This window comes from Galleria mellonella, unplaced genomic scaffold, assembly GCF_026898425.1.
Source record: "Galleria mellonella isolate WM207_F2 unplaced genomic scaffold, CSIRO_AGI_GalMel_v1 utg266, whole genome shotgun sequence".
In the NCBI taxonomy this organism is placed as follows: domain Eukaryota; kingdom Metazoa; phylum Arthropoda; class Insecta; order Lepidoptera; family Pyralidae; genus Galleria; species Galleria mellonella.
The window spans coordinates 3,159,388-3,181,879 of NW_026442061.1; the positions used below are offsets into that span (position 1 = coordinate 3,159,388).

The following is a 22,492-nucleotide window of genomic DNA, read 5'->3' on the forward strand; positions in this document are numbered from 1 at the left end:
TCTAGTGTCTAGTGTCTGAGTGTCTGAGTGTCTAGTGTCTATGTGACGGAGTGTCTAGTGTCTGAGTGTCTGAGTGTCTAGTGTCTATGTGACGGAGTGTCTAGTGTCCGAGTGTCCAGTGTCTGAGTGTCCAGTGTCTGAGTGTCTGAGTGTCTAGTGTCTGAGTGTAGTGTCCGAGTGTCTAATGTCTGAGTGTCTAGTGTCTGAGTGTCAAGTGTCTGAGTGTCTAGTGTCTAGTGTCTAGTGTCTGAGTGTCTAGAATCTATGTGTCGGAGTGTCTAGTGCCTGAGTGTCCAGTAGCTGAGTGTCTGAGTGTCTAGTGTCTGAGTGTAGTGTCCGAGTGTCTAATGTCTGAGTGTCTAGTGTCTGAGTGTAGTGTCCGAGTGTCTAATGTCTGAGTGTCTAGTGTCTGAGTGTCTAGTGTCTGAGTGTCTAGTGTCCGAGTATCTAGTGTCTGAGTGTCTAGTGTCTGAGTGTCTAGTGTCTGAGTGTCTAGTGTCTGAGTGTCTAGTGTCTGAGTGTCTGAGTGTCTAGTGTCTATGTGACGGAGTGTCTAGTGTCCGAGTGTCCAGTGTCTGAGTGTCTGAGTGTCTAGTGTACGAGTGTCGGAGTGTCTGAGGGTCTAGTGCCCGAGTGTCTGAGTGTCTGAGTGTCTAGTATCTAGTGTCTAGTGTCAAGTGTCTAGTGTCTGAGTGTCTAGTGTTCACTCAGACACTAGACACTCAGACACTAGACACTCAGACACTAGACACTCAGACACTAGACACTCGGACACTAGACACTCAGACACTCAGACAGTCAGACACTCAGACATTAGACACTACACACTCAGACACTAGATACTAGACACTCAGACACTAGACACTAGATACTAGACACTCAGACACTGGACACTCAGACACTAGACATTCAGACACAGTCTCTAGACACTCAGATACTAGACACAAACACTAGACACTCAGACACTAGACACTCAGACACTAGACACTCCGACACACAGACACTAGACACTCAGACACTCGGACACTAGACACTCAGACACTCAGACACTCAGACACTCAGACACTATACACTCAGACACACAGACACTAGGCACTCAGACACTCCGACACACAGACACTAAACACTCAGACACTAATCACTAGACACTCAGACACTAGACACTCAGACACTAGACACTCAGACACTAGACACTCAGACACTAGACACTCAGACACTAGACACTCGGACACTAGACACTCAGACACTCAGACAGTCAGACACTCAGACACTAGACATTAGACACTACACACTCAGACACTAGATACTAGACACTCAGACACTCAGACACTCAGACACTGGACACTCAGACACTAGACATTCAGACACAGTCTCTAGACACTCAGATACTAGACACAAACACTAGACACTCAGACACTAGACACTCAGACACTAGACACTCCGACACACAGACACTAGACACTCAGACACTAGACACTCGGACACTAGACACTCAGACACTCAGACACTCAGACACTCAGACACTCAGACACTCAGACACTCAGACACTCAGACACTAGACATTAGACACTAGACACTCAAACACTAGATACTAGACACTAGATACTAGACACTCAGACACTCAGACACTGGACACTCAGACACTAGACACTCAGACACAATCTCTAGACACTCAGCTAGCCAGAATCCGCGCAAACCTACTACTATCCGTATTCCAATACAATCCGCCTTCAATTGGAACGAATCTTGTCGAATGAGCTTTTATTTGAGAGCCAGCCGCCGAGTGAGCCAGAATCCGCGCAAACAGTCCAACTAGGAACGAGTCTTGTCAAATGAGGTTTTTTTGGGAGGCCGCCGCCGAGTGAGCCAGAATCCGCGCAAACCAACTACTCACAGATGCCAATGTGGTCAGTTCTTGATGAACTCTTTATGATGGGGCAAATAATTTGTTTTTATCTTAGATAGGACAGTGAATTTACCATTTTACTATCATCCATTAAATATGTACTCGTATTTGGTTGGTTCGTATTATTAGAGTCATTATATTTCTAACCTTAATCCATTTTATTTTAATGGGTGATAATGGTATAGTAACCCCGTCTGCGCTATCGGTATACAATGGTATGGGCACCAGTACGGGGCACCAGTGATAGATGACTAATAAGGATGAAAGTAGGTCAGTTAGTCCATCCTGTCGAATTCTACTAGAATTAGCCACGATGATTTCCGGGGGGAACCATGCGTGGAGGTCGACCTGACAAGGTATATTGCTAGTAATGGGGCTATTTGACTCCATTACTAACAATCCCGTTCCCCCCTTGGGAGAAGACTATTAATTACGTAGATTAGCAGCTCTATTGTTAACAATATAGTCAATTAGGTGGGCCTCCATCCAGACCCAGGAAATCATCATGGTTAAGAGTATTCATAACTTTTTCTTGCCAAAGTATGGCAACAACGAAAATTATCTATTATTTTTTAAAAATATTGAATATTTTACAATGTTTCTGACTGATAAAACGTTAATAATAAAATATTTTGCATATAATGTACCAGTAAAAACTTTGCACCTGCATCATATTTTGTTTTGGAGTATTGTAAATACCTATTTGTCATTAATGTATAATTTTTCACTGACAACTCAATAAGAATATTATTGCATGATCCATATTTTAATTTGCTAGCGAAACGCTTTTCAATGATCCATAAAAAACATTAAAATATTTTACACGTTTGTTATAAATGTTCTTAATTTCGAATTTATCGCTATGGGCTGAAAGATCTGACTTCATTCACACTTATAATTAGTCATTTACCTAGCCAGCATATACCAATAGTGCATATGAGGTTTTCATTCTACTTTTATTCTATAAAAATCCTATTATAGATTATATAAGTCAATATGTTTACTATATTTCTTTTTACACCTTATTATAAATAAACTTTTGTAAATAAAAGCAATTATAAAAAAAAACTAGTTCAATAAAGCTATACACATTGTCACGTTCAACTTAAAAAAAAATGAAAACCCTTTCTTATTTCTCACTACATTATACAGAGATGACGGAACACAACAAAACACAAACGTCAAAAAATTATAGAGAAGAAATAATAGGTAAAAATAAAAAGACAGATCAGTTGGCCCATCGTGACGTACACACCTGAAATTCGACACAACAATTTCCATGGGGGCCTACTCAAGGTCAACCTATAGCAATATACCCTATATTGCTAGCTAATGGGACTGGTAATCCGCATTACTGACAATCCCTATACATACTTACAATAAAACTATAGGCGATAGGCCACTTTCCATCAATTTACCCGTCTGTTTGAACACAACAGAATATCAGTGTTTCGCTCTTTTGAAAGCAAAGCAATAAACTGAGTTGTGACCATTTTGTGTTACTATGGCACACGCAAGAAGGAAAAAAAAAACGAAATTGTTGTATTATATATTTTGCTTTTTGTTACTTTTTTTATTTTCATCCTTTTATCTCTTTTACTGTGTATTATGTGTATGTTTGTATTGTAATTTGTGTGCTGTAAGTAATGTAAATAAATTATCTATCTATCTCTCATTCTAAACTGCTTAAATAAAGTATGTAACGTACGTACGTAAAGTAAGTACTTTTCATTCCGGCGACACTTTCGAAAAAATAACTTACCTACTGTCTCTATGCGAACGAAGTCGTAGGTTACAGTTAACACTCCACGAGTACCTGAATATTTTAATACAATTTTCTACATCAAAGAAACAATTACACGTAGGTACCTTTGATTTATTTTCAGATATATATTAATAACAATTTTAGTAAACTGCCACGTTAGTGAAACGTTAACGACAGGTCAAAAAGATTTTAAAAGCGTCTAAAATTAATTTCACTTAACTGCAGTGTAATAACCATTTTAGGATTACAGTGATAATATTGTGAAACTAAAATAGTCACTTTGGTTATTCGGATTTGGTGTTTAAATTCACTTATTAAATACTACAATTACAATATTTGCAATTATTTTATTAATTGTTTTCTGTAAGTTTCTTTTTTACTATTCAGCAATGGTTTATTAACGAAAATTGATAACAACAACGGGTCTACCATGAAATAAAATTCCGAAATTTCGAACTCAATTTCGTGTTTTTGTTTATACCAAAATCGGACCAATAAATGGAGTTTAACATTTCGTTCGTCACACATCCTATCGTAAAAGTCCAAAGGAACAATATTTTAACATTTTTAATATTTCCAAACGGCATGTATTATGTAATTTTAACATCAAATTTGTGTTTCGTTTCGCTTCGAAATTTCGGAAAACAATTCATGGTAGGCCCTCAGATTCGTATTACGAATGTCCATAAAATTATCAGGTACATATATGATTTCTTCTACTGTTTTCTATTGTTATTTTATTAAAAATTTAAATAATAATACTTGTATGAATTGCAAATATTAACCATGGTCTTGTTAGCGATCACCAATAAAATTTGTCTTTTTAATCAATTTCATTCAACAGGTCACTATCTAGTCATATTTATTTATTTATTTACAAGAAACATGGTAAGTGTATAGATGTTACAATAAGTATAAGTCCTCATATTTCGCCATAATTAGGCGTGCAAATGTTACAACTTAAAAAGAATAAATGTTAAATAAGTCATTAAAATTTGAAATGTTATATAAAAAAAAATACATCAAAATATCAGACACTTGTCAACAATAAAAAAGAAAAAAATGTCACTGTAACCTGTTAAGAGTTTATTACTTCACATGTCATGTTATTTAGCAAAATATGCTTATCTTCTAATTAGCTTATTTTTGTCCCCTTAGATTATATAGATAGAGCATCGAGTCTCAAAAACGGGTCAACTTTTTGTCAGCCAATTGTCAAATTAGCCGTCTCGTTTTTTTATCAGTGTTCTATATACTTACGCACATAATGTGTCTTTACGTATCTATATTTAATTATTTCATAAATAAAATTAGTTTTTACGCTTTAAAAAGTTGCAAAAATTACAAAACAAAATAAATACAGAAGTTATAAAGGAAACACATACAACTGTTTATTACGCAAAATTGTATGAAAAAATTGATCCGTTTTTCTCGAAACATTTGTATGGTGACACTCTATCTATATAAACTAAGGTTGTCATGTATAATTAATTATTAAGTTATTACAGCTGAAAGGTTTCCTTAAAAATAATAAATAAATAAAATAAATATATTTTTAAATATTATAAATATGTTAAATAAATTTCTATTTATTAGTATAGATTTACAATGTTCTTGTAAACTTCGAAGGTAAGTTAAATTTGAAAAAAGAATTGAGGTGTAAATCAATGGAAGCAATATGAGTTTTATAAAATCGATACGCAAGTTTGGACTGGAGTACTGCGACCTACCGACGATGATTTGGAACGTGGCCGTGATGCTCAGAGTGGTCACCCTCAACGTGGATCCTAGGCATAGAAAAGGCACGATATTCAAATATTATACATAATTTTTTAATACTGAAATATCGATAAAAACCGTAATATTCTTTGTCTGGATGAAACTGGTAAACTCGTATGAAATACATTACCGTATTCTGTATCACTTCACCTAAATGAGTAAATGACTTAAAAAAAGGAAGTCCTAAACATTGAACACACCTGTATATTTTTTATGTATGTCCTCCGATTTCTTCGTCAATTGTGAAAAGATTTAATTTTTTTTTATCTTAACACCACACACGAAAAGTGAAGATATTAAGAAAGTATAACAAAAAAAATAGATTTAAAAAAAATATCAATAATAAAATCAATAATACAATAATACAAATTATAAAAAAAAAAGTTTAGCTGACCAACCTGCCAGCAACAATTATGCATTCTTTTTTAATTACAATCTAACTTAAATATTATTAAAAAAAAAATCTATGTAACAATATTATTTAAGAACTTAATTTTTTTATGCAATTAAAAATGACAAACAAGCTGACGGCCTAACTACTTTATTTTAATGGATGATTATGAAATGGTAACCCCGCCTACGCTAATGGTATACGCTGGCGGAGTACTAGTAAGAGATGATAGATGAGAATGAAATAGCAGGTCAGTTAGCCCATCGTTATGAATACACCTAGAATTCAGCACGACGGTTTCCAGGAGGGAACAAGTAGAGATCAACCTGACAGGATATACTGCTAGCAATGGGACTGGTAGTTCGCATTACTAACAATCCCTTTCCCACCGGCCCAACTCCTGGAAAGTGGTAACTGTCACTTACAGACATGAAGAGCATTATGGCCATCACAGAATAAACGCCAACCAGAGGGAGACTTTGTACAAAAGTCGATTGCTTGGGTACCTCTGTCCCATTCGTGTTTCTACCGTAAAGTTGTGTTTGCATGGCTGTGTTTCAGTTTGAAGGGTGGGATATGGCGTGAATTTACTGGGTACAGAGGAATACGGAGGAGGGCGAAACAGTATACTCTGTTATGTCCATGGTACTGCTCATGTGTATAGGCGACAGTTACCACTTTCCATCAGGTGGGCCGTCAGCTTGTTTGCCATTCTAAGTTGTATAAAAAAAAAAATACCCTGTAATATCTATGATACTATTCATACATTACTTTTTTCAAAACCACGAAATCTTACCAGAGGGAGATTCGTATTCGTGTTTCAACCGCAAAGCAGTTGTGTTTACATAGCTGTGTTTCGATTTGAAGGGTGGGATATGGCAATGAATTTACAGAGTACACAACAACACCTATGTCCTCAGGAATGGCAACGTATGGGGGGTGTCATAGGGGAAACAGTATACTCTGTGATTTCCATGGTACTGCTCATGTCTATAGGCGACGGTTACCACTTTCCATCAGGTGAGCCGTCAGCTTGTTTACCATTCTAAGTTGTATAAAAAAAATCTCTTTGTAACTACCCATAGTAAATCTCACTTATTTTACAGGTATCCCTATTTTCTTCTATATATTAACTTTTTTGGCAGTCTGCTGCTTCTATTATGCTTATTTCATCTCAGCCATTTGATTTGTCTTGGTAAAGACAAGGGAAACTAAAAACATGGTTAAGGGCATGATTGGATTTTCTTTATCTCTATGCAGTGAAATCGGCCCCACCAAACTGACCTTCTTAATCATGAACAGGTTGGTATCTTCTAGAAATACCACTATCACTACAAGAAGAAAAAGAACTAGCACTTTTGAATACAAAATAATGCAAGATCTTGCTCCAAAAGAAGGATTTCAAGTTGTGTTGTACAAAAAAAATCCGGCTTCAGTCGTGGCAAACCCAGTTATTTTTATTTAAAAACTAAACTACAAAACGATGTATAGAATTCTGTATTCAGTAAAAAAAGAATTTTCCAAATCGGTTTCCTCCCAGAGGGGAAACGTTAATAGGAACAAATAGAACTAGCCTTATAAATGACAACTGCAGTGCCATTCTGTAAAATGCAAACTCGATATCGAATCTCACTCAGGTGACCGTTCTCACTTCGATAGCGAAATCACTTGACCTTGGATTGGCATTCTGTTTACACTTGAAGTGCAGAGGCGATGTGAAGTGAGTTTCGAAATGAATTATCGAGAACTAGAGACGTGCTCGGTGCGCCATGTTTAATCTATATAATCGATTTAAAGTATTTCCTTTGTTTTTTTAGAAATTATATACTAATGAGTGTATTATTGGCTTTACTTATGTTTGAGATTATTTAGTCTATTTAATTATACAAATTAAGCGATAGCTAAACCAATTTAAAAAAATTATAATTTCTTGTCAGTATAGCCAACATTCCTTTGCGTCCATGTAAAAAATTTATTTTGTTTGGTAAACTTTGTGTTGTGATTCCAAGAACAAGAACTTTAAGTGGAGAGGACTAAGTGGTTTTACGTTCTTGCGATACACATGGGTACCTATTGAACACAAAAAATTAACATGTTGAGTATCAGTAAGTTTAGTGCATTCAACATTTGTGTTTCGAAAGAAGTGGAAGCAAAAATGAAGTGAGTATACACACAATTTAATGTATTTTTATATTTACAGAAAATGTTGTATATCTAAGTGAATGAGCCGATGATCTATCTTATTGATGTGAGTAGCAACCATCACACAATGTACTGTGATGTCCATGTTACTCCTCTTACATTGTTATATCTAAGGCCATAATTGTTATGCTTTGTTTTACCCTATACCTTTAATTACACTGCAATCACAGTTATTTTGGCGGTAGGAAGACTTGTAAAACATAGATAGGTGTCCATGCAAATGACTTAGACGATGTCTCCCTGTAGTAAAGTAATTATTTACTTTGTTGTCAATACTAATTGTTAATTTTTAAATTTTCTGGTAATTATGTAATATTTTTTTATAATGGACCGTATAACTAACCCGACTGTTGGACTATCAAAGTCATTACAGAATCATTGCGAGACTATTATTTAAATTTTTGAAACTAGTCTATAATGCTAAAAAATATCTTATATAGATTACAAATAGTCTTGTGAAATCATTCTTATATTTTTGTTCTATATTTATATTAAATGAAATGTGCATATATGATAATTTATATATTGTAGCATAAAAATTCCGTATGTTGTAAGTTCGGCAGTAAGAATTTCATAATTACTATTCTTTTACAGCTCCACGCCGTAGGCGGCGATTGATACCTGCGTCTCCACCTTCTCAGAGGCGGTCACAGCTTACCAGCCTCACTGATCGCTTCCTGAGAGTGGAGGAGCAGCGGTTAGAAATAGATAGCAGAAGTGTAGCTGTATTAGAAAATATGGCTAAACTAATGAGGGAACTCTTGCAGCGAGACCAAGATAGAAGTCATGAGGTTAGCCAGGGATTGCTGGCTGTAGGGGAGGGATTAAAATTGTTAGCCGAAGCATTAAAAAAATAAAATGTTGAGAAAAACAAGGTCTTTTATTTTTATTGTTTTGTGACAAAATGTTTGTTATAGTAAATATATGTATTTACTCCCTACGAGAACGCCATAACTGATTAACTAGCATATCTCTGCTTGATTGACCCATTGCCAACTCGCTCTGAGAGTGTGTCAATGGCAACTGACGACCCGCTGAGACGCGTGCAGTTGCACGAAAATTTGCTTCTTCCTCCTCATCATGACTATCTAGAGTCGGTGCAGGTAAACCAGCTCTATTGCAAATGTTGTGCAGGACACAACATGCTATCACTATTTTTCCGGCTGTATCAGGATGGTAATGTAGAATGCGGTGCACAAGTAAACATCTAAAACGTCCCTTAAGTCTACCAATAGTTCGTTCGACTGTGTTACGTGCTGTTGCGTGTAGTTTATTGTAATATTCTTCAGGTGTACCCTCAACAGCGTTAGGAATAGGAGTCATCAAATAAGACCGCTGAGCATATCCTGAATCTCCTACAACAAACATTAAAACCGGTTAGGTCAAATCTTTATCATATAGGCGGAAGTTAGAATCAACTTTAATTAATTGACCTCACCAAGTAAATATACAGTTTCACCAGCACCTACCAATTCTTCTAAATGGTTTTTTATATCACTATTATTGAAGATAAAACTGTCGTGTGTGGCGCCACCATAAGTAGCGTCTACATGTATTATATTGAGATCCGCATCTGTGTACTGAAAGATAAAAATCTAGATATAATTATTATACTTACTAGCGACTACCGACGACTTCGTTGGCGTATATATCATTATAAATGACATTCTGATATCTAAGCTATCAATAATAGTATATAATTAATATCTGTTTTTAAGTCTCTTATTATTTCCCATGTTTCCCAGACTTATATAAATTCACTTAATTTAGAACAAATGTTACTATGTTTCTAAATTAGTTTAACTTAGGAATAACTTAATATTTTTCATACCAATTGAACATTCCTAGCATGATTGCCTTTACGACAATAATAGCGCTCTTCATTTTCTGTGGGTCTAACTATTGTCACAAAAGTCCCATCCACACACCCGATTACTCCAGGAATTTTGAATTTTTCATAAAATCTGAAATAATACAAAATATTTTTTCTATGTAATAAAAAAAAAATATTACCTACCTAACAAAACAGACAAAGAAATAAAATTACAAAAATTTGTCAAATTTTTACAGTAACATATATTATAAATTTCGATATTATAAAAGACAGTCAATATTATTTATAGTTATAGATTATGAATTAAATATTATTTTATCAAAAGTATTTGTATATTACAAACCGTTCTTTTAATGCCAGCCTCTCCTCTGCATTCTGTGGGAATTTTATATATTTGCTTATAATATTTGGATGATTTAATGTCTCCACTATCTCGCAAATGCAGCGAGATGCAGACGGTTGGGACAAAAAAGTATTTATATTTTGCCCTATTATCCTTTGATAACTGCCACTCGCCAAGAACGACAATGTGCACAATAACTGAAAAGAGATAAGTAAACAAGTCATATTATGTGCTTATCTACTATACTATTTATTATTACTTGATTGTACGGAAAATAAGTGGTAGCATAACATAGTACCTAATTAAATGACTATTCAAGTTATTTAAATTAGGTACCGAATAGATAGATAGCTGGATCTTACCTTGATTCTAACGGATAACCCTCGGTGGCGACGTTGTGGTTTCCTAATGAAAAACTTAATATCTTCTTCTAATTTATTTATTAATTCCTCTGAAAGTCTGTACACATTCACATAATCCTTATTTCTATTAAACAATCGCATTGCACGAATTTGTTGAGCTTGACGTCGGCTGTTATATAAATCTAAAGAGTTCGCTTCTTCTAATAAACTCAATAACACAAATAATCTAGCCATTTTATTGTATTAGGCAACCAAAAAACTCATGTTTAAATACAATTTATAATATTTTTATAAAATCTCGATCACTCCGTAGGAACTTTATATTTGACAAATGGAATCGTGTGTCTTGGGTGAAGTGAGTATCGAAGTGAGTGGGAGATTCCCTTACAGAATGTCAATACACTGCACCAAACGTCAAAATATCACTTTTGAATGTTTAATCCCGCCGTTTAATTACGGAATAACACTACTGTTTAGCTATTTATTTTTATGGGTATTTCTCTTCTGTTTCTCAATCACTATGACTCGAATATGACCACAAAAATAAAAAATATCGCATCATATTTGTTACAGACACATATTTGTGCATATAAAGTGACAAACATTTGTTATACGACTTCAAAAAATAATGAAGTTCCCAATTCAGTAGTGTTATTCCGTAAGCATCACTTCGAAACTCGATAGCTGAATCCGGAGTGAAATTATATCATGGCATTCTGTAAAACTCGATTGCGACTGCAGCGCCACAACGATGAGTACGGTGGCGGGATTAAACATTCAAAAGTGATATTTTGACGTTTAGTGCAGTGTATTGACATTCTGTAAGGGAATCTCCCACTCACTTCGATACTCACTTCACCCAAGACACACGATTCCATTTGTCAAATATAAAGTTCCTACGGAGTGATCGAGATTTTATAAAAATATTATAAATTGTATTTAAACATGAGTTTTTTGGTTGCCTAATACAATAAAATGGCTAGATTATTTGTGTTATTGAGTTTATTAGAAGAAGCGAACTCTTTAGATTTATATAACAGCCGACGTCAAGCTCAACAAATTCGTGCAATGCGATTGTTTAATAGAAATAAGGATTATGTGAATGTGTACAGACTTTCAGAGGAATTAATAAATAAATTAGAAGAAGATATTAAGTTTTTCATTAGGAAACCACAACGTCGCCACCGAGGGTTATCCGTTAGAATCAAGGTAAGATCCAGCTATCTATCTATTCGGTACCTAATTTAAATAACTTGAATAGTCATTTAATTAGGTACTATGTTATGCTACCACTTATTTTCCGTACAATCAAGTAATAATAAATAGTATAGTAGATAAGCACATAATATGACTTGTTTACTTATCTCTTTTCAGTTATTGTGCACATTGTCGTTCTTGGCGAGTGGCAGTTATCAAAGGATAATAGGGCAAAATATAAATACTTTTTTGTCCCAACCGTCTGCATCTCGCTGCATTTGCGAGATAGTGGAGACATTAAATCATCCAAATATTATAAGCAAATATATAAAATTCCCACAGAATGCAGAGGAGAGGCTGGCATTAAAAGAACGGTTTGTAATATACAAATACTTTTGATAAAATAATATTTAATTCATAATCTATAACTATAAATAATATTGACTGTCTTTTATAATATCGAAATTTATAATATATGTTACTGTAAAAATTTGACAAATTTTTGTAATTTTATTTCTTTGTCTGTTTTGTTAGGTAGGTAATATTTTTTTTTTATTACATAGAAAAAATATTTTGTATTATTTCAGATTTTATGAAAAATTCAAAATTCCTGGAGTAATCGGGTGTGTGGATGGGACTTTTGTGACAATAGTTAGACCCACAGAAAATGAAGAGCGCTATTATTGTCGTAAAGGCAATCATGCTAGGAATGTTCAATTGGTATGAAAAATATTAAGTTATTCCTAAGTTAAACTAATTTAGAAACATAGTAACATTTGTTCTAAATTAAGTGAATTTATATAAGTCTGGGAAACATGGGAAATAATAAGAGACTTAAAAACAGATATTAATTATATACTATTATTGATAGCTTAGATATCAGAATGTCATTTATAATGATATATACGCCAACGAAGTCGTCGGTAGTCGCTAGTAAGTATAATAATTATATCTAGATTTTTATCTTTCAGTACACAGATGCGGATCTCAATATAATACATGTAGACGCTACTTATGGTGGCGCCACACACGACAGTTTTATCTTCAATAATAGTGATATAAAAAACCATTTAGAAGAATTGGTAGGTGCTGGTGAAACTGTATATTTACTTGGTGAGGTCAATTAATTAAAGTTGATTCTAACTTCCGCCTATATGATAAAGATTTGACCTAACCGGTTTTAATGTTTGTTGTAGGAGATTCAGGATATGCTCAGCGGTCTTATTTGATGACTCCTATTCCTAACGCTGTTGAGGGTACACCTGAAGAATATTACAATAAACTACACGCAACAGCACGTAACACAGTCGAACGAACTATTGGTAGACTTAAGGGACGTTTTAGATGTTTACTTGTGCACCGCATTCTACATTACCATCCTGATACAGCCGGAAAAATAGTGATAGCATGTTGTGTCCTGCACAACATTTGCAATAGAGCTGGTTTACCTGCACCGACTCTAGATAGTCATGATGAGGAGGAAGAAGCAAATTTTCGTGCAACTGCACGCGTCTCAGCGGGTCGTCAGTTGCCATTGACACACTCTCAGAGCGAGTTGGCAATGGGTCAATCAAGCAGAGATATGCTAGTTAATCAGTTATGGCGTTCTCGTAGGGAGTAAATACATATATTTACTATAACAAACATTTTGTCACAAAACAATAAAAATAAAAGACCTTGTTTTTCTCAACATTTTATTTTTTTAATGCTTCGGCTAACAATTTTAATCCCTCCCCTACAGCCAGCAATCCCTGGCTAACCTCATGACTTCTATCTTGGTCTCGCTGCAAGAGTTCCCTCATTAGTTTAGCCATATTTTCTAATACAGCTACACTTCTGCTATCTATTTCTAACCGCTGCTCCTCCACTCTCAGGAAGCGATCAGTGAGGCTGGTAAGCTGTGACCGCCTCTGAGAAGGTGGAGACGCAGGTATCAATCGCCGCCTACGGCGTGGAGCTGTAAAAGAATAGTAATTATGAAATTCTTACTGCCGAACTTACAACATACGGAATTTTTATGCTACAATATATAAATTATCATATATGCACATTTCATTTAATATAAATATAGAACAAAAATATAAGAATGATTTCACAAGACTATTTGTAATCTATATAAGATATTTTTTAGCATTATAGACTAGTTTCAAAAATTTAAATAATAGTCTCGCAATGATTCTGTAATGACTTTGATAGTCCAACAGTCGGGTTAGTTATACGGTCCATTATAAAAAAATATTACATAATTACCAGAAAATTTAAAAATTAACAATTAGTATTGACAACAAAGTAAATAATTACTTTACTACAGGGAGACATCGTCTAAGTCATTTGCATGGACACCTATCTATGTTTTACAAGTCTTCCTACCGCCAAAATAACTGTGATTGCAGTGTAATTAAAGGTATAGGGTAAAACAAAGCATAACAATTATGGCCTTAGATATAACAATGTAAGAGGAGTAACATGGACATCACAGTACATTGTGTGATGGTTGCTACTCACATCAATAAGATAGATCATCGGCTCATTCACTTAGATATACAACATTTTCTGTAAATATAAAAATACATTAAATTGTGTGTATACTCACTTCATTTTTGCTTCCACTTCTTTCGAAACACAAATGTTGAATGCACTAAACTTACTGATACTCAACATGTTAATTTTTTGTGTTCAATAGGTACCCATGTGTATCGCAAGAACGTAAAACCACTTAGTCCTCTCCACTTAAAGTTCTTGTTCTTGGAATCACAACACAAAGTTTACCAAACAAAATAAATTTTTTACATGGACGCAAAGGAATGTTGGCTATACTGACAAGAAATTATAATTTTTTTAAATTGGTTTAGCTATCGCTTAATTTGTATAATTAAATAGACTAAATAATCTCAAACATAAGTAAAGCCAATAATACACTCATTAGTATATAATTTCTAAAAAAACAAAGGAAATACTTTAAATCGATTATATAGATTAAACATGGCGCACCGAGCACGTCTCTAGTTCTCGATAATTCATTTCGAAACTCACTTCACATCGCCTCTGCACTTCAAGTGTAAACAGAATGCCAATCCAAGGTCAAGTGATTTCGCTATCGAAGTGAGAACGGTCACCTGAGTGAGATTCGATATCGAGTTTGCATTTTACAGAATGGCACTGCTGTACGGAACACTACTATTAGATAGATATTAGATATTGTGTATTAATATTATATTTATTGCAGAAAACAAATAAGAATCCTAATTGGAAAGTGCCTCGAACTTGATTCCCACGTGACACCCGGCAGTCGCTTCCACCGAAATCTGCTAAAAGAAATGAGAAATGTGAAAAAAAGGGTCATCTTTTTTTGGACACTAGTTACAATTAACGGTTTACTTTATGTACTTCGACCTGTTTTTTTACCTGGACGACACTCCTTAGATGATAATTTCGCTTTTTATGGTAAATATCAATTGATTGTATAATTTACTGTGTAATCCCGACATAGAAAGGCCGAAACAACCCTTTAGACGACTAAGACGAGGTAGCAACGTCCCTCAAAAAATACCAACAAAGCTTATCTACGGTTAGGTACTAATCCACCTACCAAACGTGACAACTATTGGCAAAATCCCCCTTTTTGGGGACAAAATTAAGGGGGATTTTGTGGCCTATGTTCAGCAGTGCACAATTCATAGCTAATATAATAAATTTATTGCAAAATAATGGAGCGAGTTCGAATCTGGTCGAAACCTAACACTAAATCGAAGCATGAGAAAAATATCGTTAATTAACCAAACTAATTCGATCAGTAAGCTCACCCCTGCCACGATGGATTTTGATATGTATATAGCAAAATATGTACATCCCAATTGTTACGTTCAACCACAAAATTCAAGAGTTGTCTAATACCTTTGACCGAAGAAAAGGAATTATTAATAATGGAGTCTAACAACTCCTTTGCTATCAACACACTCTGTCAGTTTAACCTCCACGCGGTTCCACCTAGAAACCATCATGATTAATTCTTATTGAATTCGTTTCGTTAGGTTAATTGGCCTGCTTGTATCCTCATCAGACATTCCTCACTAGTGCTTCGCCAGCGAATATCGATAACGCAAGTGGTTACCATTCCATTTTCACCCATTAAAAGAATTTCTCTGGCTGCCCTTACAAGAGATACAAGAGATAGTCTGAAGTCAAATTCTTTATACTTAAATATACAATAAACTGCAATCGCCCAATAATCACATATTTCAGGTCTTGAGCCTATTTTGGAATCGCCGAACTATGAGATTAGCTACATAATTGGTTCTACATCGACAATGTACGTGGTACATCTTACTGCAAATATCACTGGATTACTCATAATATTGACCGGCTATGCAAAATCACAAATCATCAGCCTTGGGAAAGAGTTTCAAGAGCTATGGAACGATGCTGATAAACACTACAAAGGAATTGCTTCAACTAACGATCTTTTACCAACAGCTAATAATCAAAACGCAATAAAAAACGAATATGTTAAAAAGCAATTGCCCAATATGATCAAAATTCATGTTAGTACTACACAAATTCTGCGTGAAACGGAACGAGTATTCAGAGGTGCTCTTGCAGCCGAATTCGTTCTTCTAATACTAAGCCTGATAGCTGAACTACTTGGCGGCTTAGAGAATACATACTTACAAGTACTTTACGGATTCGCAATAGTGGGAATGGATTGCTTCGCGGGACAAAGAGTCATTGATGCCGGCTTGACATTTGAAAAGGCAGTTTATAACAGTAAATGGGAAAATTTTAATGCGGAAAATATGAAAACAATGTGGATGATCCTTTTGAATTCGCAGAAACCCTTGAATTTGTCAGCCGGAGGTCTCGCAATGTTGAATTTGGGAATCTTGATGACTTTCGCGCGTTCCATATATTCCGCGTACACCGCTTTTAGTTCTCATGTCAATCATTAAGTTCTGTATGTTTATAACTTACCCAATACTGGAATTAAGTAGTATACTTCTAAACCTCTACCTACGACTAATACAAAAAGCGTGAACTTATATTATTTAATAAAGAAAGCGAAATATGAATTAGGGATTTTCAAATTAAAATTACTGTATTTAGTATTTTTATAAATGATACAATAAAGTGTAAATAAATTTTTAAAACAAAATAATAAAACCCTATTGTAAATTTTTGTTATTTTCGTATATTATTTCCACCGTGTAATTTATGAAAAATACTATATTTTCAGTTTCACTATAGATAATCTAATACGGTTTAGCTAAGAATATACATTTTATTGCAAATTCTCCGTTAGAAGTACTAGTTTCCCATCCATAATATTATGTTTTCAGTAAAAAATTACAATGAACCGACATAACGCTTGTTCCACACTGCAGCAACTTTATGTTACTGCAAATGTTCACTTTACGTAAGTATCAGTTTTAAAGTTTCCACCAACTCGTCAGCAATTAAAGTCGCAATCGTGTATACCCTGCAATATGACTGTACATATTATTATTGAGACCGTTTTAATCTATATTTTTCAACAAAAAGAAACTTCGTACATAAGTCGTCTGCTCTGCAATCTCTCTTTCTCTGTCACCAGTCAGCATGGTTCCGTTTCTATTCGAAAAGCAGAAACTAATATATATATAAATAAATCTGGTAGAAAAATTATAGGAAGCATAACACCTTAGTCCTCAAAAGTGGCACTAATAAAGGTAACAAAATGCGCTGTCAAACTCCATTGCTAACATTCCCTTTCAGACTACACTGCAAAGCCTACGGTATCCCTCATGCTTTGCTACTTCTAAGGACTAAGATATTATGCTTTCATGCCCTGTTATTTCACTGCTATACAACTACCTAGCTTTCAAACCACATGGCATGCACAACCATACCCATGCAGACGACTTTTGTAAAAAGGATCACTTAATTCCAAATAATTTAAAACTCAATACCTTTTCAATACATATAGAGAAACCTGCAGTTCAAAGCAATACTATATACGTACTTGTAATATATACTAAAATTGCTTTAACAATTTAGATCCTATTTTCTTGATCAAAGAGGCAATCACTGGTTTAGTTTTCATTAATTTATTTGTAAAGAATCTATAATTAAAGGAAATACAATTTTACATTTTATTGAAGTTTTAGTTTTAAAGTAAAAAACCTCTTTTGTTCGATTCTGTGGACGCATAACGACGCGTAGTCGATGTATGGATTCTTTCACGACTGTAGGCAATAAATTAGTTACTGTTATTACTCCCATCAATGAAATGCGTGATTATACTTAAGAAAAAAATGAGATTTTTCACTTGTACAGTTTTGTTATACTGATAAAGTCATCGATCATTTTGCAAAGAATCTAATTCAATTATAAATCATGAAGATAGTCACAGCGATTCGCAAGTTTGGATTAGAGTACTGCGACTTTCCAACTATGCTTTGGAACGTGGCCGTGATGCTCAGAGTCGCCACACTAAACGTTGATCCTCGGCACAAGAAAGGTATGATTCAAAAGTGGCCTTGCCAAGTTCTACATGATATCTAATAGTATATCTATATCTTATGTATCATGGACCATAGCTAGACCCAAGTTTAAGGTAGGGCAAAAGAACTTTTTGGTAGTTGCCCTACGCCATACTACATACGTCTAAGCCATAATTGTAAAATAAATAAGTTGCTTCGAAAAAGCGAATCTGTCTAATTTTCTTGGAGCCTTTCATTTTAAGGTAGGACATTAGGCCTTTCAAGGTAGGGCATTGTCCCTCAATGTCCCCCCCCCCCCCTAGCGACGGCCATGTATCATCATCGTTATATCAAGCGTTAACTGTACACTGCTTAACGTAGGCCTTCCCCTATTGGGGTGTTTTACCAGTAGTTACCATGCTTGGCAGGCGAGTTGGCAACCAGAATTAAGCTTTAGTGATATTTAAAGAGGGACACTGCCATATATTTGTATATTTTTAATAGATAATATAATAATTATTATTAATACAAGAATTAAATTTACAAAATGTAAGATTTTTATATAAACTTTTAAAAGGAATCATAAAAAAATATTTCTTTCTTTTTGATTTTACATACTTCTTTAGTGCTGTTCACAAAACATTATGCAACAATTGATATTGCGCTTGTAATGTTTTGAAAACCATGTGGTCCCGGCATAGAATGGGCCACTCCTTCTTTTCCCGTGGATGCCGTAAAAAGCGACTAAGGGAAATTAATGATCGAGGGATGAACAGTAGCATCTCTCTGATTAGATCACCAAAGCCTAATTGGGCTTAACGGCGGTTGCCAATCCGCCTGCCAAGCGTGGCAACTACTGGTAAAAAGGATTGACGTGACGATGGTGAATATTTTAAAAAGCTTGTTTTTTTTCTATTCATTTATTTGCATAATGTATTATATATAAAACTAATAAGCCACAATTTGTTACCCAGGTATTCCTTTTATCTACTACATAACGGGTCCTATAATAGTCTGTTGCTTCTACTACGCATACTGCTTCTCGACCCTCTGGTTCGTGTTCGTGAGAAGCAGGGAGACTAACGACATTGTAAGCGCTATGGTGGCGTTTTCCATCTCCCTCTGCACTGAAATTGGTCCCACTAAACTTCTCTTTTTAATATTGAACAGGTTAGTTTTTGTTTATACTACTGAGAAAAAAAAACTGAAGCTCATTGGATTGAAATCCACGACACATCTCATTCATTTCCTGAGGATTAGTAGTGCACCTCTTGTAAAATGAACTGATTGTAAATCTATCTTACTACCTATTAATTATCAATTAATCGGTATTCTAATATTAAACTTTTACATTGTTTACACATATTTGAATTAACGATCGGAACTTAAAAATACATATATACCCGATCCTTATTATCAGCAATAAAAATCATATACCTATGTATATCATATTTACCTTGGTGTACTATTTAAATTTCTTACTATTTGGGTTTGATATTTAACTCGATCATAAACTACAGTAACATTTTGGTTTAAAAATGCACATAGGAGAGCATGGATTACTTTCTGTCCATTTATTTGAGTGAAAAAAAAAGTTACTGCCCCAGTAATTTATTTATTTATTCATTAGTACAAATATGTGTACATGGCGGACTTAATGCTAAAAGCATTCTCTCCCAGTCAACCATAGGGAAATGTCAGAATACTTGAATATAATACTTTAGAAGAATATTTTACAATAGCAGTCAACTCAAATGCGAATTAAAAGCCAGTAATCTTTAATAACAGTGTCAACTGTTAATTTTTAATTCACCGAGTTAATGCGTATTCATTGTAATTTCAGAATTGTTAACATTTTTACAATTTTGTATGTAAACGCTTCTCCCCGAAACCACACAACTGACTTCGATAAAACTATGTAAATATGTATTGTTTTGCATCGACTTTAAAGATAGGATAGTTAATATCACAATAAAAAAATTGGATCTTGGAAATAGCGGTAGGGTGCAAAACAACATTTGCCAGGTCAGTTAATATTATTAAAAAAATTAATCGAAATTATGAACTTTATATTTGTCACAGGAAACAAATTAGGAGTTTAGTTGAGAAATGTCTCGAACTTAACTCTCATCTAATGCCCGATAGCCGCTTTTATAAAAATCTATTGAAGCAAATGAGAACTGTGAAGAAGCGATTCATTCTCTACGGATCGCTGAACATAATGAACGGAGTAGTTTATATATCGCAACCGCTTCTAACGCCTGGAAGACACGTTTTAAATGAGAACTTTCCCTTTTATGGTCAGTATAGTAAAAAACTATAATAGTTTATCACAATGCAAACACTAATAATCGTACATATTTAAGTTAAAGGGCGGCATAAAATGTATCACCCTTTCCTTTACTTTGGATGCCGTAAGAGGTGACTAGGGGAATTAATGGTCGAGAGATGACCAGCAGCGTCTTTCTTAAAATATCACCAAAGATTAACTACGGGTTGCTAATCCGCCTGCCAAGCCTGGCGACTATTGGCAAAATCTTTCTTATGGATGAGGCCTATGTTCAGCAGTGGACAGTGAAAAAAATATTTTTGCAATAAACTTAAAAAAATACCATACCTCTGCATATCAGCACCTCTTACTGCATATAAAGATCCTCATACCATTTAACCTGCAACAACGATGCATCGCATATGGCGCGAACATCGCTGTTGCAGACTAAATGGTGAAACATTGAAGGTAACTCTTTCAACTGCATTTGTATCAATCTTTAAGAGTTTCCACCTAGACATTAACACGCCTTGACCAATATGAAAGCAACAAGCTTCAGACCCAAGTTGACCGAAACATTATATGCACAGGTGTAGATTTTTAATGCCACTATCTTTAGATTGTATCTAGAATGAAACACAAACTATGAGATGAATTAAAAAGTAATTAACAAAAAAGGTATCGACCTTTAGCACACGGTCCTCACATTGCCTACACTCTAAGAAATATATACTTACTAATATTATAAAGAGAAAAGATTTGATTTTTTATTTCTTTGTTTGTAATGGATAAACGCAAAAATTGTTTAACCGATTTTAAAAGCTTTTTTAGTTGTAGAATGACAAACAAGCTGACGGCCCACCTGATGGAAAGTGGTAACCGTCGCCTATAGATATGAGCAGTACCATGAACATGAGTATACTGTTTCGCCCATGATACCTCCCATGCGTTTCCATTCCTGAGGACTCAAGTGTTATTTCTTTGTACCCTGTAAATTTACCTATAGAGAGCTACATTATCAGTGAGTATCATAGAGTGTATTTTATTAAAGAAAAAATATATGTCATGGCCTCCTCTGACCACTAATATAGCATATAGAATAGGTAGACATAATATAGAAGTAAAAATATCTATGTTATATGAAGTAAACCAAAAGTCCATATAAATTGAAGACAATGATGCTTCTCCTGACTGCACTAGAAAAATACTTGTCATTGTTAATTATATATACAATTTCAGGTCTAGAGCCCGTTTTAGAAACACCATACTATGAAATCTCATTTGTAGTCGGATTCATATCAACGTGTTACGTCTTGCATCTTACAATAAATATAACTGGATTACTTGTAATATTAACCGGTTACACTGAATCTCAAATGATCAGTCTGGGCTTGGAATTTCAAGAACTTTGGAACGATGCTAACAAACATTATCAAGAGATAGTTTTAACCGACAATTCTTCAGTAACAGTAAATAAAGAAAATGCAATAAAAAATGCATACGTTAAAAGACAACTGCGCAATATGATAAACATACACACAGCGAATATACAAATTTTGCGTCAAACGGAACGCGCGTTCAGAGGTGCTCTAGCAGCCGAATTCGTTCTTTTGATATTAAGCCTAATAGCTGAACTGCTTGGTGGCTTGGAGAACACATATATACAAATACCCTATGGCTTTGCTTTAGTAGGAATGGATTGCCTCGCAGGACAGAGAGTTTTGGATGCCGGCGTAGCTTTTGAGGAGGCAGTTTATGATAGTAAATGGGAAAATTTTAATGCAGAAAATATGAGAACTGTGTGGATGATACTTATAAATTCTCAAAGACCATTAAATTTGTCAGCCGGAGGTCTGGCAAACTTGAATTTGGGTATCTTGATGACTTTTGCTAGATCTGCATATTCAGCTTACACTGCTCTTAGTTCTCACGTCAAACATTGAATTATGTTGTTAGGCGCAAACAATCGGTGTCATAAAATTGTATTAA

General features: G+C 34.6%; 3 protein-coding genes and 1 pseudogene across 3 annotated transcripts; 3 read left to right on the forward strand and 1 right to left on the reverse strand.

Annotated features, from left to right (window-relative positions):
- The first annotated feature begins 5,349 nt into the window (after positions 1-5,349).
- LOC128200759 (uncharacterized) lies at positions 5,350-16,809 on the forward strand (annotated as a pseudogene).
- LOC128200760 (putative nuclease HARBI1) lies at positions 8,903-10,962 on the reverse strand. The gene is made up of 5 exons (XM_052895182.1): positions 10,583-10,962; positions 10,221-10,417; positions 9,875-10,007; positions 9,482-9,623; positions 8,903-9,398 (listed from the first exon to the last, which is right to left on the reverse strand). The coding sequence occupies exons 1-5, from the start codon at positions 10,814-10,816 to the stop codon at positions 8,974-8,976; spliced, it is 1,131 nt and encodes a 376-aa protein (XP_052751142.1). The 5' UTR covers positions 10,817-10,962; the 3' UTR covers positions 8,903-8,973.
- Positions 11,408-13,471, forward strand: LOC128199979 (putative nuclease HARBI1). Its single transcript, XM_052895183.1, has 5 exons — positions 11,408-11,791; positions 11,957-12,153; positions 12,367-12,499; positions 12,751-12,892; positions 12,976-13,471. The coding sequence occupies exons 1-5, from the start codon at positions 11,558-11,560 to the stop codon at positions 13,398-13,400; spliced, it is 1,131 nt and encodes a 376-aa protein (XP_052751143.1). The 5' UTR covers positions 11,408-11,557; the 3' UTR covers positions 13,401-13,471.
- A 1,339-nt stretch (positions 16,810-18,148) lies between the features above and the next one.
- LOC113523584 (odorant receptor Or2-like) lies at positions 18,149-22,446 on the forward strand. The gene is made up of 4 exons (XM_031908899.2): positions 18,149-18,272; positions 19,209-19,404; positions 20,317-20,534; positions 21,743-22,446. The coding sequence occupies exons 1-4, from the start codon at positions 18,149-18,151 to the stop codon at positions 22,444-22,446; spliced, it is 1,242 nt and encodes a 413-aa protein (XP_031764759.2).
- The last annotated feature ends 46 nt before the right edge of the window (positions 22,447-22,492 follow it).

What these genes read in the sequence shown, in the direction of transcription:
- LOC128200760 (XM_052895182.1), bottom strand. Translation starts at nt 10,816, where the DNA reads ATGGCTAGATTATTTGTGTTATTGAGTTTATTAGAAGAAGCGAACTCT. An exon ending in AGGCTGGCATTAAAAGAACG is followed by an intron (nt 10,008 to 10,220) that starts GTTTGTAATATA and finishes GTATTATTTCAG; the next exon opens with ATTTTATGAAAAATTCAAAA. An exon ending in TGAAACTGTATATTTACTTG is followed by an intron (nt 9,399 to 9,481) that starts GTGAGGTCAATT and finishes TGTTTGTTGTAG; the next exon opens with GAGATTCAGGATATGCTCAG.
- LOC128199979 (XM_052895183.1), top strand. Translation starts at nt 11,558, where the DNA reads ATGGCTAGATTATTTGTGTTATTGAGTTTATTAGAAGAAGCGAACTCT. An exon ending in GGTTATCCGTTAGAATCAAG is followed by an intron (nt 11,792 to 11,956) that starts GTAAGATCCAGC and finishes ATCTCTTTTCAG; the next exon opens with TTATTGTGCACATTGTCGTT. An exon ending in TGAAACTGTATATTTACTTG is followed by an intron (nt 12,893 to 12,975) that starts GTGAGGTCAATT and finishes TGTTTGTTGTAG; the next exon opens with GAGATTCAGGATATGCTCAG.
- LOC113523584 (XM_031908899.2), top strand. Translation starts at nt 18,149, where the DNA reads ATGAAGATAGTCACAGCGATTCGCAAGTTTGGATTAGAGTACTGCGAC. An exon ending in CTCTTTTTAATATTGAACAG is followed by an intron (nt 19,405 to 20,316) that starts GTTAGTTTTTGT and finishes TATTTGTCACAG; the next exon opens with GAAACAAATTAGGAGTTTAG. An exon ending in TGAGAACTTTCCCTTTTATG is followed by an intron (nt 20,535 to 21,742) that starts GTCAGTATAGTA and finishes ATACAATTTCAG; the next exon opens with GTCTAGAGCCCGTTTTAGAA.